This window comes from Scomber japonicus, chromosome 1 (assembly GCF_027409825.1).
Source record: "Scomber japonicus isolate fScoJap1 chromosome 1, fScoJap1.pri, whole genome shotgun sequence".
Classification (NCBI taxonomy): Eukaryota; Metazoa; Chordata; class Actinopteri; order Scombriformes; family Scombridae; genus Scomber; species Scomber japonicus.
This window is the reverse complement of record NC_070578.1, coordinates 10,916,376-10,933,148: the sequence shown is the minus strand read 5'-3', so window position 1 is coordinate 10,933,148 and position 16,773 is coordinate 10,916,376. Positions and strand designations below refer to the sequence as shown.

Genomic DNA, 16,773 nt, shown 5'->3' with positions numbered 1-16,773 from the left:
TTGCCTTCATTGGTTGGGTTGGTCAGGTTCAGGCATGTGGAGTGGGAGTGGTTAGGAAATCGGCAAGAATATCAGGGCAAGCCAATCAGAGACAGAGTAGGACAGGTTACGATTTCGCCATCCTAGGAAAACAATATCTCGTGTGAGAGTGAGAGCATACTGATCTGAAGGGAAGACTGGGAGCAGAAGTGAAATGACAGGGGCAATAATCACCAGGAAGGCACTCTTTACTTTCCTAAGTGACACAGAGTTAGTGGGTTAAACTGAAGAAATAGGGTAAAATGACATGATGTTCCACAGTCTTGTACTGTAGGTGGCGGTATGGACCTTTAAGTTATTTTAGTTTCTCCAGTAAAATGAGAGTAGAAGAAGAATATGATGCAGTGAGGCGTACGAGCAATACCAAAGTAACTATTAAACATTGACGTCATTCATGTGAAGAGTGGATTTGTTAGCCGTCAGGTAAGTCAGCAGTTTTCACACCTCTGTTTATTTAATGAACGCAGAGCAGTCTAACTAGCCTACTTTAGCTTTATTCCTGGCTAACACATACAGTCATGTTTACATTTGAGCTAACTCTCTACTTTAACTACAACTTGAGTGGCTACCTTCTGAAGCTGTGTTCAACCAAATTCAGGTTCATAAACTGGCAGTTTACAGTTCCTCTGCTTATTAAGGAAGACAAACACGCTTCAAAACCTTTTCAGAGCCTGTGTGAAATGTGGTGTGTATTCAGGGCACACCAAGCGACACAAACAATAAACTAGGTTAGACAGCTTGTTGATTTTATTCACCTTTTATTCTAACTTTTACTCCTCATCAAAAGCTGTCATTGTAGTAAAATAAACCATTAAGATCCTGAAATTTGACAAGGTGTGTAGCTAAGCTTGTGTGGTGTTTATCAGAATGTATGATACAGTAAAACTGTAAGTTACAGACTGACACTCTGGTGTACTTGGGAAAAAAATGAAATAACTGGCGTGTGTGTAATAATAGAGGTATTAGGACTAAAGTTAACATTATTGTTCTGCAGCTGGACCTGACCTCTAACCTCACTGTGGGAAGCTGAAGATCAGGCCATTTACTTTAAATGAATTGCATATTGTTGATACATTGAAGCCCAGACCTGCTTGGGAAACGTTGATGCTGTTGTCAGCATGGCTTCGTCCTCCAGCTTTGCCCCTCCAAAACTGGCTGACTTCATCCTCACAGAGCGGCTGGGCAGTGGCACCTACGCTACAGTTTACAAAGCCTACAGGAAGGTGAGTTTGTGGAGGTGACAGTCAAAACATCAAGGAAGTCAAAAAACACCTACAACATTCATTTTTCTAATCAGACCAAAGCTGCTGAGTAGTGATGTTCCTGTTACTTTACTGAGCTTTGTTCACCTTACTTAATAAGTTAATGTGAAACTTATTAGCCATTAATAAAAGTGCTTTCTGCTCTCACAATTTTGTCTGTTGCTTTGCTAGATTTAATATAGTTGCAGTAACCATCGAGGCTCATCGTGGTTTTTCAGTCAAAAATGAAAGCAAAAGGGAGTCCATGTTCTTCACTGTCACGTTACAGGGAGACAGTAGAGAAGTGGTGGCGGTGAAAGTGGTTGCAAAGAAGACCCTAAATAAGGCCTCTACAGAGAACCTGCTCACAGAGATTGAAATCCTCAAGACTGTGCGTCACCCTCATATAGTCCAGCTCAAAGACTTTCTGGTAAGCTCATCTATAGCTTTTAAATCAGATGTAGCTTATAAAAGGGATGTGATTAAGAGTTTACCTAAATGTATTTTTCTAGGCCATAGGACAGGATGAAGCTATAATCTGTATTTTTAAACAATGTTGAGAGCAAATCGCGTGAATCTGAAGTCATCTTTTCTCCCTGTGTCGTCTCCTCCTTCAGTGGGATGCTGAAAACATTTATCTGATCTTGGAATGGTGTTCTGGAGGAGATCTTTCCCGCTTCATCCGGAGTCGCAGGATCTTACCTGAGAGAGTGGCTCACCGTTTCCTGCAGCAGATAAGTGAGTCATTGCCAGACCTGGTTAAAACCTGGTTTCAAATATCTTCTTGCTGACTTTGACGTTGATAGGCAGGCCATACTTTTAGAAAGAAAACAAAGGTTTGACTCGCAGTGACTACTAGTTTTGGTTACATGTCAACAGCTACATTGTATACTTTTCCATCTTTATTTAGTATTTATTTTGTGAATTGTGACACTTTTTTCAGCTATGTACACCTGTGAATTATTTGGAAAATTGGTACAAACCCACCGTTTGAGGAAATTACAGTCAAGGTAGCTACGTATGTCTGGGAAAAGTATAGAACATGTATTAGATTATTATCATGATTATTTGTAATGGGTTTTTTTCCCTCATTCTGTATGTGTATACTGGTTTGTGTGTGTATAAACAGCCTGCGCCCTCCAGTTTCTTCATGAGCGAAACATTTCACACCTGGACTTGAAACCACAGAATATCCTGCTCAGCGGTTCTGTCCTCAAACTGGCAGGTAATCTCATGCCCCCTCACACACTCACACCAGCATGTAAGCATGCATTGATTCACATATGATTGAGATATTTTTATAACTATGAGTCAGAAACTAGGAGAACTGAGTCACTGTTACACTATTGTGCTGCTATGTCTGCAGGGCAAGAGAGTGAATGTTTTTGTTGCATAGGCCACATTTGCTCATTCATGTTATATTAACATTATTTTAAAGGGTTCTTAAACTGTATGGAGGCAACACCTGCTTGTACACTCTTCACTTAAAAAAAACATGTCAGTTAATAGAGCTGAGCAGGGGGGGTTAGGTTGTTTCAGGAGGAATATATTTTCTGAGACTTTTCTGGGATCTATTGTTTACATTTTTTAAATTTCTGGTCAGATTTTGGCTTTGCCCAGTACATGTCACCATGGGATGAGCAGTGTGTCCTGAGAGGCTCTCCTCTCTACATGGCTCCTGAGATGGTCTGCAGGCGGCAGTACGACTCCAGGGTGGATCTCTGGTCAGTAGGAGTCATTCTCTATGGTGAGTACTTGATCTTCATTTTTCTTTTAAATGTGGTATATTGTCAACATGAATTACAGAGTGCATCAGGTCATCTGCTAGGCTTGATCAAAATGTCTGACCTTCCCCTGACTCATGGACTTAACAGGTATTTTCTCCTGAAATCCTCCTGAGAGCTGTCCAAATCCACAGTTTATCAAGTCTGCAAGAGGGATGGCTTGTGATGCAGACTCCACTAGACTTCACTTATAAGCTCCTCTAGTTTATGCCAATATGGATATGATCAGTGTTAAGTAGATTATTATTAATAATAATAATAATAATAATGATAATAATAATAATGATACTACCAATTATTACAAGAATGATAAAGTAACAAACAATTCATAAACCATAATATGTCTATTTATTTGTGAAGACACCTGCTTTTGATCCATCCATCATTTATGTCCTGTCTAATAGCACATCTTAGACTTAGTTTTCATTATTAAGCACTCTGTAATGACTGCAGATGATCCCTTTGTAATAATCTACTCAACATTGTTTGTATGCATACAGAGGCTCTGTTTGGGCGGGCACCGTTCGCATCAAGGTCATACGCTGAATTAGAGGATAAGATCCGGAGTAGCCAACGTATCGAGGTAAGTGCTGAGCAACCAATGAGCTCCTCATTAGTGAATGTGCTGGACTGAGACAGACAGCTATGACTGATTGCACTGGTGCTCTAAAACAGAGCTACATTGTGCTACATTGTGCTACATACTTTGATTAGATCCTGACTGATAAATTGGTCAGCTGATATTATCAGCAGGTATTGTCCTATCATAGATGTATTCTTGTCGGCGAATATATTGTCCAATATGTGCCGATATTTTGTTTAATCTTGTAAAGGTATATCATACTTTTTTTTTTGTTCTGATTTTTTGTAAAAATAGTTATTCTCAGTGAAGTTTACTGTTTCATTACACTGTTTGATAACCACATATGAGGGATCATTTCAAAAAAAAAAGTGTGTTTATGTATTATCAGATGAAATATCAATATCAGATTTATTTTACTGCCTAATATCAGTGTTTGCATTGGCAACAAAAATCCAGTATGGGTCGGGCCCTAATTTTGATGCATGCATGTGTTGTGCAGATGACAAGTGTGATTTCTAATATGAATAGTGTAAACCTGTAGAAGAGTATAATGAGTCATGCATTCATTCTCCCAGAAAGTGTCAGTACAGCAGTGTTACCAAGGCATGAACTGGGTTTTTTTTCACACTGTATTTGTGAATGTTAACTATTAAAACACTAGGTGGCATACTTTCCCAATATACCCAGTATACTGTACTCTTTGTCTACTCAAGGACTGGGAATGGGGCTGAAACAAGGCTTGTTAAATAATGATTTATTTGGAAACACAATATGCAAATGTTTTTATAATTGTATGTTTAAATATGTCAAAGAGTTTTTCTCTTCCTTGTTTTTTAATATGTCAGCGAGAAATAATAACTGATGTTAGTATTTAAAATAACTGTCCTGATTTGCCTGCTGCATACACAAACCACATTTTTATTACCGTTGTATCCACCAAAGAGACTAACTGTACTTAAAATGATGAAAGGCTTTCAAAACACTTGCATTCTTGTTTCAAACTAATGGACTGCATTAGCACATGGTCAATTACCCAAAGATTCACGTACAGAGTTTTAAGGTCATCTTTTGATAAAAAGTAGTGATGTGAGACTAGATGGTCTTTGGCAACAATCTGCTGTCCTTTCAACTGGATTGTCCTGTGGATTGAGTGCAACATAATAAGGCCGTGTTTTGTGCATCAGCTCCCTCCAGGGGCCAGGGTATCCAAGGACTGCAGGGACCTTCTGTTGCGGCTGCTGGAGAGAAATCCAGATGCCCGGATCACCTTTGCAGAGTTTTTCACCCACCCCTTTGTGGATTTGGAGCACATGCCAAGTGCAGAGAGCCTTGGGAAAGCGGTAAGAGAATAAGAAGAAAGAGGAAATATGTTTTGGCATGTGTGTTTCTACTCTAGATGCCCGTTAATAATGTTTGATTGACTGAGCATATGTACACTTGTGCTTGTTGGTTTGCGTTCATTCCTGCCTCACATGTGCGTTCACATTTGAGTCTGCATGCATGCAGAAACAGTGGATAGTTGCAGTAGGTCAGCTTCAGTGATGCCAGTTTCTGTTTCTTTTTTTGCAGAAAGCGCTGGTCATGCAGGCTGTTCAGAAGGACCAGAACGGGGAGAGAACCGCTGCCCTGTCTTTTTACTGCAGCGCCCTTGAGCACTTTGTTCCTGCTATTCACTGTAAGAGCAACAACCTCTCATATAGCATCTGTGCCTTAAGCCCTTCAACAGCGTACTGCATTTGTTCCACCAGAACAAACCGGCAAAGTAAACTCATTTAATGTAAAACCAAAACATGTCTTCTCTCTGCCCACCCCAGACGAGACAGACCGACAACGTAAAGATGCCCTCAGGCAGAAGGTAGGCCTCAAAACACTCCCTTCATTCACAGTTGGATTACTTTCTATTTTCAATTTCTTTCTTTTTTTTTACTTGGTATGAATTCTCTATTAATACCATATGGTGTGCATGGAGAGCATATGGTGTGGTTGACATGATTAAGTTGAGTCAATGTAAGAGGACTTCCTGCAGGTCAGCCAGTATGTGTCCAGAGCGGAGGAACTCAAAGCCCTGGTGGCCTCAGACAACAGACTGAGCTTTGAGGAGGCCCGAACCTCCAGGGATATCCTCCGAGGTAAAAAACACAGCTCAGTGTAGAGGTGGGGCCACTGCATGCAGGTATCAGGCTTGTCTGGTCAGGAGCTGTATGACAGGACAACTTCACAACAAGATATATTGACATTTTTTCCCCAAAAAATAAAAAAATCATGGTTAATAAAACCCTAGTTTTAAATTCCTGCACCAGAGGTAATGGTCAAAATGGCCATGAAATCTTAAAGAAATCAATATATCTGAGGTCTACAATGCTTGAAATTTAAGATACTGCTAGGGAGATGCCTGTTACACAGTTCTGCGTATTTCCATTATTTATTGTGCATTTAAATTGATATAGTAGCACTTAAAGTAGTCTTTTCCCTTTCCTTCTACTACAGAAATGTCTCGGGACCAACCGCGGCTGCTGACTGCTCTGAATATAGCCTCTACCGCCATTGCTAAGGTTAGATTGGGCTACTGGTGGAAGTGAGACACACAAAGGCTGGTTGAAAAAAACCCAAAAAAAACCAACACAACTAGCAGAATACAAACCCACTCCTCTCACATAGATTACTTTCCAAACCACATCTGTGAAGATCACTGGTGAACCAAAAACATCTACTTTGTGGTTTCGCTCGTCTGACGTCACGTTAGTCATGCAAACTTTCACATATTTGTGGGTCTCTGCTGTTAACAATCCAAAAAAAAAAAAAATTAAGAGTGAACAAGAAGGAATTAACAAACATTGCAGTGCTAACAGATTTAGTATAATGAATGAGTATAATTATGCTAGTCCCAGAATGAAGTGTTGGTGTAGTCAGATGTAAAACAATGTGTTGCCTTTCATTATAGGAGGAGAGCGGAGTGGATGATCATGAGGCTCTGGATGTGTACCAGCAGTGCTTAGGAGAACTCCTGTTGGTGCTTGCAGGTAGACAAGCTTATTTCTTTCCATTAAAAAAATCACTTTATACAATAATCCTGTTTTGTCTTTTGGTCAAGGGTACCTCAGCAGTATAGTTTGTTATTGAGGAAGAAATTTAAACCATATTGTAGTCTCTCATACTTCAGACGGTAGCTGCTGAGTGTGTGTGTGCACATTTGTTATTAAAGAAACAGAATAAGAGATACTTTGAGGAAACTCCTTCTCGAAAGACAGATGGGCATAAAGCCACATAACGTGATGTAGAGAGTGTGTACAATGAACAGACTAGGAGAGACATTTATTTAGAGTTGAGAGCGGAACCAGACACTGAGACATGTGAAAAGATGGCTGGATAGAGAAAATGAAAAACCCCAGGAGAGAGAGAGAGAGACAGTAGAGATACAACTTTACTTTAAGAGACTTGACCAGCAAGAGAGAGACAGACTCTAATATTCAGAGAGCCTCGAACGGAGATGGATATCAAAGCACTCTCCGAAAGTCTCCGTGAAATGGAAAATAACTTTGGAGAAAGTGATCTCGACAGAGAGAGCGAAAGTCAAACTGACAGAGAGAGGGGACACTTAATAAGCGTCAGACAAACAGACGGAGGAACTACAGAGGAGACTCCAGTAACTTTGTCTGTGGCCTGGTGTTCCATTAGGCCGGGCTCATGAGCTCATCTGGGAGATTGGCCTAATGGAAGAGGTAGGATAGAGTGATCCAGATGTGGCTTTGAGCCGGGATGAGACCCAGTGCCAGCGCCCTGTGTGTGGTATGAGAACCCTGCCATCTGGTTCCCATTCAAACAGCACACTTCATTTCTTTGTGTTATTACACACTGGAAACAAATAAAAAACTATTATCTCTCTAATAGACGAGAGCTTGAATCATCTAGCCAGGACTATCGGGGGTTCGAATTTTAAAAAAACCCAATATTTAATACTTGAAATAGAGTACTTTTAGTTTGTGCTGGTTGGTTTTTCTCTTCATCAGAGCGAAACCTAAACTTTTTTTCGTGAGGTTTTGAGCTGTTGCTGTAGAGATACTTTACAAAAATACTGCTGAGCAATTGAATGGATGTGTAAGTTTTTTATTCCAGTGTGTTAGGCCCAACCATCATCCTGTCAGTAGATCAGTAACATGTGATATACTATTCCAACCAATCTCATGCCATCCCAACCAGCCTCCCTCAACAGCGCCTCAGAGCCTCGTTGTGTGGCACAGCAGATACCACCAGGGGGATTGTGGGGAGAAAACATTGGTTCTTTGTTTGGCTAAGAGCTCTTTGTTGCACAGCTTCCCAACATGCCACGCCACCAGAGAGCCGTCCTCCTCCTCCTCCTCCTCCTCCTCCTCTCTCTGCACTCGCTGTCACTCTTCCCTTCCAGGATGACTGACTGTGAAAACACTGGCCCACATTAAAGCAGTCTACACACTAGAGAAATCCAATCTAGTAGTTGACCCCGTGTTGAACAAACAAGGTGATTAGGTAGTGGACTCTCTCTCTCTCTTTTCCCTTCCTCTATTCATTATTCTCTGTATCTTTTTTTTCTCTCTCTCTCTCTCTCTTTCTCTCTATGTGAGCTAGCTGAGCCCCAGGGCCGCAGGAGAGAGCTGCTCCACGGCGAGGTGAGTTAGGGGGAGGTGTGGGGGGCCTTTTGGTTGACTGCTCATGGTAGAACAACTATATATGTCACCTCCATCGAGCCTTCGACTGATCACCTAGCTCTGAGGGAACAATAGTCGCTTCATCATATGACCCATGAGCCTTCTTCCTATCGTCACATGTGCATGTTTTCTGTAGTGGAACCCAAATAACGTCATCCATCATCTATATTACTTTTTCATACACATAGATCACTGCCCACTTTATAATTGGATACTTAAAGCGGCTGTAATACATGTTTTATATCAACAATGGATCACATGAACATGACTTGTATGTTAAAGGAGGGTCACACGTAGAGCTTTTATGTCTTTTTTGCTCATTGTTTTGGCTCGTTGACCCCCAACTTAACTGCTCTGGCTCTCATCAGTGTAATTTTCAGACGCAGCAGGCAACTTTTACAGCAGAGAAGCTCTGATAAAGCAACTGCACGCTACCTGCCTAGAACTAAACAGACGACAGAAAAAGTCAGCGACTAGCTGGTGAAAAACAAAGCATGCGATGGTAGAACATTTAGCAACCAGATATTTCTCTCAGGAGTTCATTTAGACTTAAAAACGGAGCTAAAAGCAGTGTGAATATTGGTCATGCTGTCATCATGGAGCCAGAAACATGACTGCTCTGTGTCTGTTCGATGTGTAAATAGGCAACTGTTTGCAACTTTAATTACCTTTACTTTAATTGAATTATAGTTGATATTGAAGTTAACAGACAATGTATCCTGGAAGAGAAAACTAGTATGTGATGACCACGATGAAAACATTTTTGGTTTTGACAGGAAAATGTTTTTTATTTCTTCTGAAATAAATGAATAAAATAAATAGTTTTCTTGTTTTAGTGCGCTAATAAGAAGTTTCCTTCAGGCGACATCCTTTTGGGCACCTAACCAAACATACTGGAATAAACCCGAAATTTTGATGGTCCAGTAAATTTGCTAGCTGTAACTTTTGAGAATCAAGATCCTGAATACAAGCATTGATACTGTAGTTTGGCAAACACATGCAAAGGCTTTTTGTGCATGTCTGCCATTAATACTCGGAGCGCTTTTGTTTTTGTGCATTGTTTAGCCAGCAACTGAGCCAACAACAGACAACAGTATTTCACAACCCAAAGTGGGGGTTGAAGGGGGTTTGAGTGGGCCTCATAGACCTCCCTATTTGAAGTTTTATGGGTGCTTGTCTTAAGTAAATTCAGATGCGGCTGTAATAATCTAACGCAGCATTAGGGAGGCAGGGGTGGGGGATTAGATGGAAAGCATGTGTGTATGTGAGAACCCAAAAGAGGCAACACATGCCATGACTGGCCTCCATGTGAGTTTATATCTACTGTAGAGCACACATTAGCCTTTCCAAAGCCGTAATTCAATATCCTGGCTTCTCATATGTAATCTGTACCATGAATGTCCATGTAGCGTCATGGTTGAACATATGTAGGTCCTGTAGCTTGTATTTCAGAGCATGTAGAGTAAAAGTCACGTCAACAAGTTATCAATACATCCCTGTGCACTGTCCTCACCCATGCAGATTTCTTCCACATTTATTGTACTCAGTGATTAAAGGGGTTGTGATTAAAGCGCTGTGGCTACGTAAGGTTGGGGTCAGGGCGGGATGCTTAAAACCTGTGGTCACAATGATTATTTACCGCAACAGATTGGTGTTTTTAAGGGACATTATGGAAGCCATCAGTTTAGGTCGGATCATTATGACCCCACAGATGTTGCTGCTGTGATGCCCTCACTTTATACTGCGATATAGAAAGTAACACAACCAGGTATGAGGTGCAGCCAAGAACCTTGATGATCCTTAAAGGACTGAATACCACATTAAAGAGCACCCTCAAGCATATGATGACAGCAGTTACTACTTGCACATGTCCACCATATGAAATGTTTTCTTAAAAGCCCTTAAAGAGCTCCTCTTAGTATTTCACTTCCATAAAGTTGGAGAACTTTTATACACGCACGTCTTTCAAACTTGACGTCCCCCAGTTTGAAATAGAGGGTTATAAATTTGTACTCTCCAAATCCTAGCTGTCACTTGAATCATTTTCTCAGTCTTGACAAAGCTCCCTCCAGAGCCACAGAGGATATTATACAGCTGTTTTTACAGGCTGAACATCACTAACCACGACTAGAAAACTGATGTTTATGTGTAAAGTTGGCGGAGCGCCCCTTTAAAATAAAAACAACCAGTGTATGTTTACAGTAAACATGCGTAGCCCAAAAAATGCATCTGGTAATTTAACAGTAAAGAGAAAAATGTAATGATATATCAGAGATTCTGAATGTTTTTAGAAATCAGATTTTTGCATTTTGTATGAATGTGTTTTTTTTAAAAGAATATTCACCCTTTCACATGTGTAAAATTCAAGCTAAATATAATCATCTCATTATATTCACAATGCATGGGAGGCCTAATAATCTCAAATCAGTTCAGGAACCTTTAACATCACTTCTGTTGTCAAAGCATGAGGAGAAAACACATTGTTAAAAACAGGGGCAAACACATGCATTGGAAGTGTGAATTTTAATCAGTCCAGTTCATAGGAATTTTGTTTCTATTACCAGATTAAAAGCCTCATGACCAGGGCTGAGTACCTCAAAAAGCACATCAAGGTAAGCATTTCTTTCAGGTATTCAGCTGAAGAATACACCACTGCATGACAAAATCTGCCACTCAGTACACAGAATATATTGTGTTTCAAAAGCTTACAAATATGTGCTCTGAGTTTGTCACGCCAGAAGAATGTGCACTGAACCACCCAGACAAATTGAAAAGATTATACAAATTGCCAAGTGTTTAAAATATGGTTTCAAAGTCATACCGAAGTCCCCTTTATAAAAACGCACAATTTAAAATAACTTGTTGACTTGTTTGTAGATGTTGGATAAGCAACATGGATGCATTTAAAAAAAAAGAATGTAACGCTAGGAGCAACTGTTTAATTTGGCACCTATTTTGTGGGTAAATGTAGGCTTACTTCAGTACAAATGTAACTTAAACAACTAGTTAACATGTTAAATTGTCTCTTTTTTTAATGGAGTGTTGTTAACGTTGCTCACTTCTCTACTGAAGAGTCCTCGGCTTCATTGTAGCCACCACAATGCTCTCCCTCTGCCTGGAGACTTCCTATCCAAACAGCTGGTGCTGATGCTGAAGTCAGAGACAGTGGTCGGTGCCACTTTAACAACGACCATACCTAACAACGGTTGCTTCAGCTGTGATTGAAATAACTCCTTAAGCGCTTTCATTGAGTGAAAAGGGCCCCATTCACCAGTAAGAGTGGTTTACTGTGAATCCCAGTTGTCTAGTTCATAAAACTACCCTGGTTAGAAAACTATAGGCTGCAGTTAGAGGGCCCCACGTGTACTCATAGAAGTCATAATGGATTACAAGATCTGGATACCAGACCCAATTCAATCCAATAAGAATTGCTCGCCTGGTGCATGAGCCAAAAAAGTTTCTAGCTTCCTGCCCACAAGTTCCCGCTCGGCTGGTCGACTTTACATTGTGATGATGTCAAGGATTTTTAAATCGCTTTCTTCAACTTGAGGAAAGTTTTACAAATATAAATCCTCCATGGATCATAATTTCATAAAATAAAAAGTCATAACTGACCACGTGCTTTTTGAGGTGTCCTGTCAACAGTCTTGTTATGGTGGTTTTTGGGGAAAATGCTTTGTGGGCTGCGAGCGGCCGTGAAGCACAATTGGAAGCAAAGCAGAGCGTCTGCCTCATATCCAGTTGTTATTATACATCCATGATAGAACTGGAGTTATATTTAGGTAAATACTATTTTTTAACATTGTTAGGGGAGGGGTCATGCTAAGTATGGCTCCAGTACTTCATCATGTCATGATTTCAGGCCCACCGAAAAAATTGGTCAAAAACAGTTTAATGCTCCACAATTCTGTACTGCATAGTTCATTATCTTCTAAAAGATACAATGATAGAATGATAAAGGTAGTTACATCATATCTCTATCTATATTTATCTGTATATGTTTTTTGTAGTTGTTTGCTTATTGGTTTTGGATGATTACTGCTGTGTGTTTATTTTTCAGATGCAGGAGACTCAGAGGGATGTATCTCTGGATCGAGAACCTCTTGGAGACTCCGTAAGAAGCTGTGAGTTTCTCTCCTGTGTTGTATAAACTGTGTCTCCGGTCATGACACTGTGCTTTGTAGAAGCTTGCAGCCACACTGATAACTGACTATATAGAGGTTTTGTGTGGGGAGGTGGGGACAATTAGTTGTAATGAAATGTCTTCTCAGTGAAGGTTTTTTTCCACTAGTAAAATATGAGCCATTCTCTTACTGTGCTGGCCACCCTGCAGGACTGTCTGGCTCTTTGATTTCATTTCAGTGCAGCCCTGGGCCGCTCTGTCCTCTGCCCTCTTGTAAAGCCTTCCTTGTGAAAGTGAAGCTTGGTGCTAGCAAAAAGCAACTCTCCTAACACAGAGACATGTCAACTGGCCATTTATATATTCTAAGAGTCAGTGTACATTGCCTATATAAATCTAAAAAAATGACATTTACATAAAAAGCAGTATTGTAGTATTATTTCATGTATTGGAACTTTTCTAGCTATAAACTACATATTCTTATTACTAAACCATATAAAAAGCTGTTTTATTAATATAAACTACATTTTAATATACTTAAACTTCCCTAGTTCCAACCTATATACACATACTGTAATTCCTGGCATTTTCTGGTCTCTGCTCCTAGATGGATAGTGGATACCTAAAGCCTAGACAATATCCTGTTCTCAGCAAGAAATTCCTGGGGAATTATGGATTAAAAAATGGGGATGGGGGAAGTGCACCATTGACTCTAGAGGCTGCTTGAGTTTCATGAGGAACGTGGTTTCTTTTTCTGCTGCTGTTATTTTAATAAAACCACACTATGGTCAGCCATACTAGCTGGCTCTGATCCAACAGCAGCTGTACAAGAGAGGGTCGCAGCAACGCCCACGTCCGTCTGGTGACTGTAGACGACATCAAGACTAGTGACAAAGTTTTGCTAAGAATTATTACACTGTAACCGTGAGACTATTTACATTTTAGGCATTACGCTGCAGGCAGTGGTTTAGTGCCCTGCTCATAAAATCCCCCCCTCCCCTCCCAAGCCCTGACCCATCACAGTCTTAAATTGACACCACCTGCATCATCAGCATGACAGGTTTGAATGTAAGAGGGCACAAAAGCTCACATTTCAAGGCAGCAGTATTTTGTGTGATGCTCAAAGTACTGTAAGTTTCAGTTTATGTGCCAAGAAAATTAATTGCCAACTATACTGATAATCAATTAATCATTTTGAGTCATTTTTTAAAGAAAAAATGTCAAAATTCTCATACATGAATATGTTCTGGTTTAGTTAGTCATCTGTGATACTAAATATCTTTGCATTGTGGACTGTTGGTAAGGACAATATGATCATTTTTAACCATTTCCAGACATTTTATAGACCAAATGACTAATCAGTTAACAGAGATCTGTTGTGTAGGACTAGATATTGATATCCCCTATTACATACATGCTTGAGACACCAAGAGAAAATAATCAACAGTAGAAGCCCTGTTTTATAGTATTATAGTGAGAATATATCAACCTAACATAGAAAGGATGAAGGTGTAGTGGTAGTTTAGTTGTTTTCTTACCCTCATTATTGTAATATCTCATAGTGAACAAAGGGGGAGTCCATGTATACTGCATGATGTTGGATAAGACTCAGCAGGATGCCAATAAATAAAGATTTATCATTTGGAAGGTAGCGAAGGAGACAAGAGAGGAAGTTGTATGATTTACGATTTTATATGAATTCCTCTGAAATTTATGCTCATATATTCAGATCACTGAAATGATTCAGTCCTCTTTGGGATTTAAAAGGTATCATTGGAAATGTCACGTGAACAAAAAAAAGTAAATTCCAACACAGTGTGATACTGTGTTTGCTTAGTGAACTCAACTTTTAATATTTAATTTATTATATACACCACAACTAACCCACATCAATCATTTCTGTCTTCTCAGCCTGCTGTTTGCAGTAAGCTCGACAGGTACCATGGCAACCAGCTAGGGTGCCCCACAGAGCATGTCTGTTTGTACACAGAGCCAAACCTCCACCTGACCAGGTTTCTGCCTGGGCCAAATCAAACCTGCATCACACCTCACCCTAACCAACTACACACACTGTCCGGGTGGGAAACTACAGTCGCCTGCCAAATGTGGCCAATGTTTTGGTTGTTGCTGGAAAGTTTTTTTTTCTATCAGTTGATTTGGCAGGTAGACAATTTGTGTTTATTAGGATTGAAGGGGGAAAAATATAGGAAAATACTGAAAGTTGCTCTTGAAAATTTTGTATTTGCACACCAGCGAATGTGAAAGTGAGTTCCCTGCTCTTTACACTGTGTTGTTGCACTGCTTAGCCTCAAATCCCTCCTCCTGACACGCCATTCATATGTAAATGCTGGACAGCTTGTATGACAATACCACACTGTCATGGTAAACGAGTTAAAGCGAGACTTTTACATTTTGTTTTCAGCCCACGACATTCAGCAAGTATTTGCAGCACACCCAAAAACTGTGAAAACATGAAAATAGACTAAAATTGGACCTGTGACGTGAATATGTGTCCCAACAGTTTTCAACTGTAGTATTAAATGTATTATATTGAGGCTTCTGCAAACATGCAGATACTCCCTCATCCCTCCTTCCCCACTGCCTTTACTGTGGGTCAACCACAGGCTCACCATGCTCTCTCCACTGATGGAGCCCTCTCCACCACTATGAGGGGAAAACTGGAGAGGTGCGGCCTCTGCCTTATTTACACTAGACTTGCATTTTCTTAGGTTTGGCACTGGCCGAGTATTTGAGGGATATAGTGAGTTGTAGCGCTCAAGCAAAGCCTTCATAACTAGGCCTCTGTGAAACGGTAAAAAGCTTAACAGCCAGTGGCAGGCTGATAATCCTCGCTGTTGTAGGTCTTCACTGACTGTTTTGATTTCAAACAGGTAAAGTGCTTGAATATTCCAAAAGCTTTAACTATAAGGCAACTGAAGAAAATACCTGGAATAGGAGACAAGGGAGTAAAGTATAAGTATGTCTGCTGGCAAGAGTTCCACACTGCTGTGTTGTTTTATTTTATATTGGAATGTTTATACAGCTGTGATTTTATAATGTACTGTATTTATTGAATGAAAATGTAAAAAATAAAATCTCTGAAGTCACTCTAGTCTGTAACTTCTTCAGACATTTTGTCAACAGCACGAGGCGAGCGCTCGTCTTTGTCCAGAACCGAAGGAAAGATTTATGTGCCGTCGTGGGAGCTACGCTGCTGGTCGCTGGCCATCGTCATCATCTGGAAGGCCGCCCTGCAGAAACAGCTGGCTCATGTCCACAAGGGGAGGAGAGAGGAAGGCAGGCAGGGAAAGTAAGGACATTTGATAATTATATGATTCATATGGAAGTCTGGGAAACTTCCGAAACTGAATTTGAAAATCTCCAGATCTCAAAGACTATGGGAATGACACAAAGCTGATTATCTTATTTGCTTGTGTTGCCCACAGCTCCTCTGCCATGCATGATAGACCCAGCTCTTCTCAAAGTACAGTGGTAGTTGAGCGTCTTACTACTGCCTTTATTATAATTAGCCAGAACACTCATTGAAGGTTCTGGACAAGAGAAAAGTAACCTGGAGTGGAGCTCTGCATCAGCACCACAATCACTGAAAAAAAGATTAAATATAATGTCAACCAATAAGATTTAATGGGGCACTCCACTGATTTTAGACATAAAGAAAAGTTTACTAACAATGATTAGTTGAACTCAGCCTTATGGTTTAATCCTGATGATGTCATAGTGATGTCATCAGGATTATCTACACTGGTGGGGGGAAAAACAGAAAGCAAGTTTAACAGTCAGGGAGGATCTATGGAGAGATGCTTTTTAGTTGTATTATAGGAAATGTAGGCTCCATTCTTTATACAGACCAGGGATTTAGGTGTCTGCTGCTTTTATTTCTACCATTTTTTCCTGAATTGCAATGCCAAATCACTGGAAGACCCCTTTTAAAATACTAACTTAAAAAAAAAGAGGATAAAATCCTGGAAAAATCATCAGTGACTTAGGGAAAAACACGTCACCTTCTCCTAAAAGCAGTGAAACACAAAGTGGGGCTCTAGCTGCTTTAAGTTTAACCAGCGTTTTTTAAAATCTAACCAGGATTCAGTGATGTTTGTTTTCTGCTTTACCATCTGGTTAATCACATTCACCTGGCATGCCAGGTGCAAATGACTCCCAGACTGTACGGTTAGAAAAGAGAAGCAGCATGGCTCTTAGTCCTGGAGCAACAGGATGGAGAACCACTGGGTGCTGTGGGGAAGAGAGGGGGGCAGGGGAGAAGGGGAGGAGGGGGTTTCTAATTGCCTAACAGTGCCCATGGTGT

The 16,773-nt window shown here is 40.3% G+C and overlaps 1 protein-coding gene across 2 annotated transcripts; it reads left to right on the top strand.

The window, feature by feature from the left end:
• The first annotated feature begins 357 nt into the window (after positions 1 to 357).
• ulk3 (unc-51 like kinase 3) lies at positions 358 to 15,524 on the top strand. Of its 2 annotated transcripts, none has more exons than XM_053323063.1 (17): positions 358 to 462; positions 1,034 to 1,262; positions 1,570 to 1,710; positions 1,898 to 2,018; positions 2,410 to 2,505; positions 2,884 to 3,027; positions 3,565 to 3,647; positions 4,832 to 4,987; positions 5,217 to 5,322; positions 5,462 to 5,502; positions 5,674 to 5,776; positions 6,135 to 6,199; positions 6,589 to 6,667; positions 8,250 to 8,290; positions 10,894 to 10,941; positions 12,390 to 12,453; positions 14,361 to 15,524. In XM_053323063.1, the coding sequence occupies exons 2-17, from the start codon at positions 1,158 to 1,160 to the stop codon at positions 14,375 to 14,377; spliced, it is 1,410 nt and encodes a 469-aa protein (XP_053179038.1). In that variant the 5' UTR covers positions 358 to 462; positions 1,034 to 1,157; the 3' UTR covers positions 14,378 to 15,524. The 2 variants fall into 2 exon arrangements, with proteins under 2 accessions (XP_053179038.1, XP_053179045.1); XM_053323070.1 differs by having other exon boundaries at positions 380 to 462; positions 1,120 to 1,262.
• Positions 15,525 to 16,773: the final 1,249 nt, after the last annotated feature.

Bases quoted from the DNA above. Each gene is read 5' to 3' on its own strand.
- ulk3 (XM_053323063.1), top strand. From the start codon at position 1,158: ATGGCTTCGTCCTCCAGCTTTGCCCCTCCAAAACTGGCTGACTTCATC. The intron at 2,019-2,409 runs GTGAGTCATTGC...GTGTATAAACAG, and splicing joins CCGTTTCCTGCAGCAGATAA to CCTGCGCCCTCCAGTTTCTT. The intron at 6,668-8,249 runs GTAGACAAGCTT...TATGTGAGCTAG, and splicing joins ACTCCTGTTGGTGCTTGCAG to CTGAGCCCCAGGGCCGCAGG.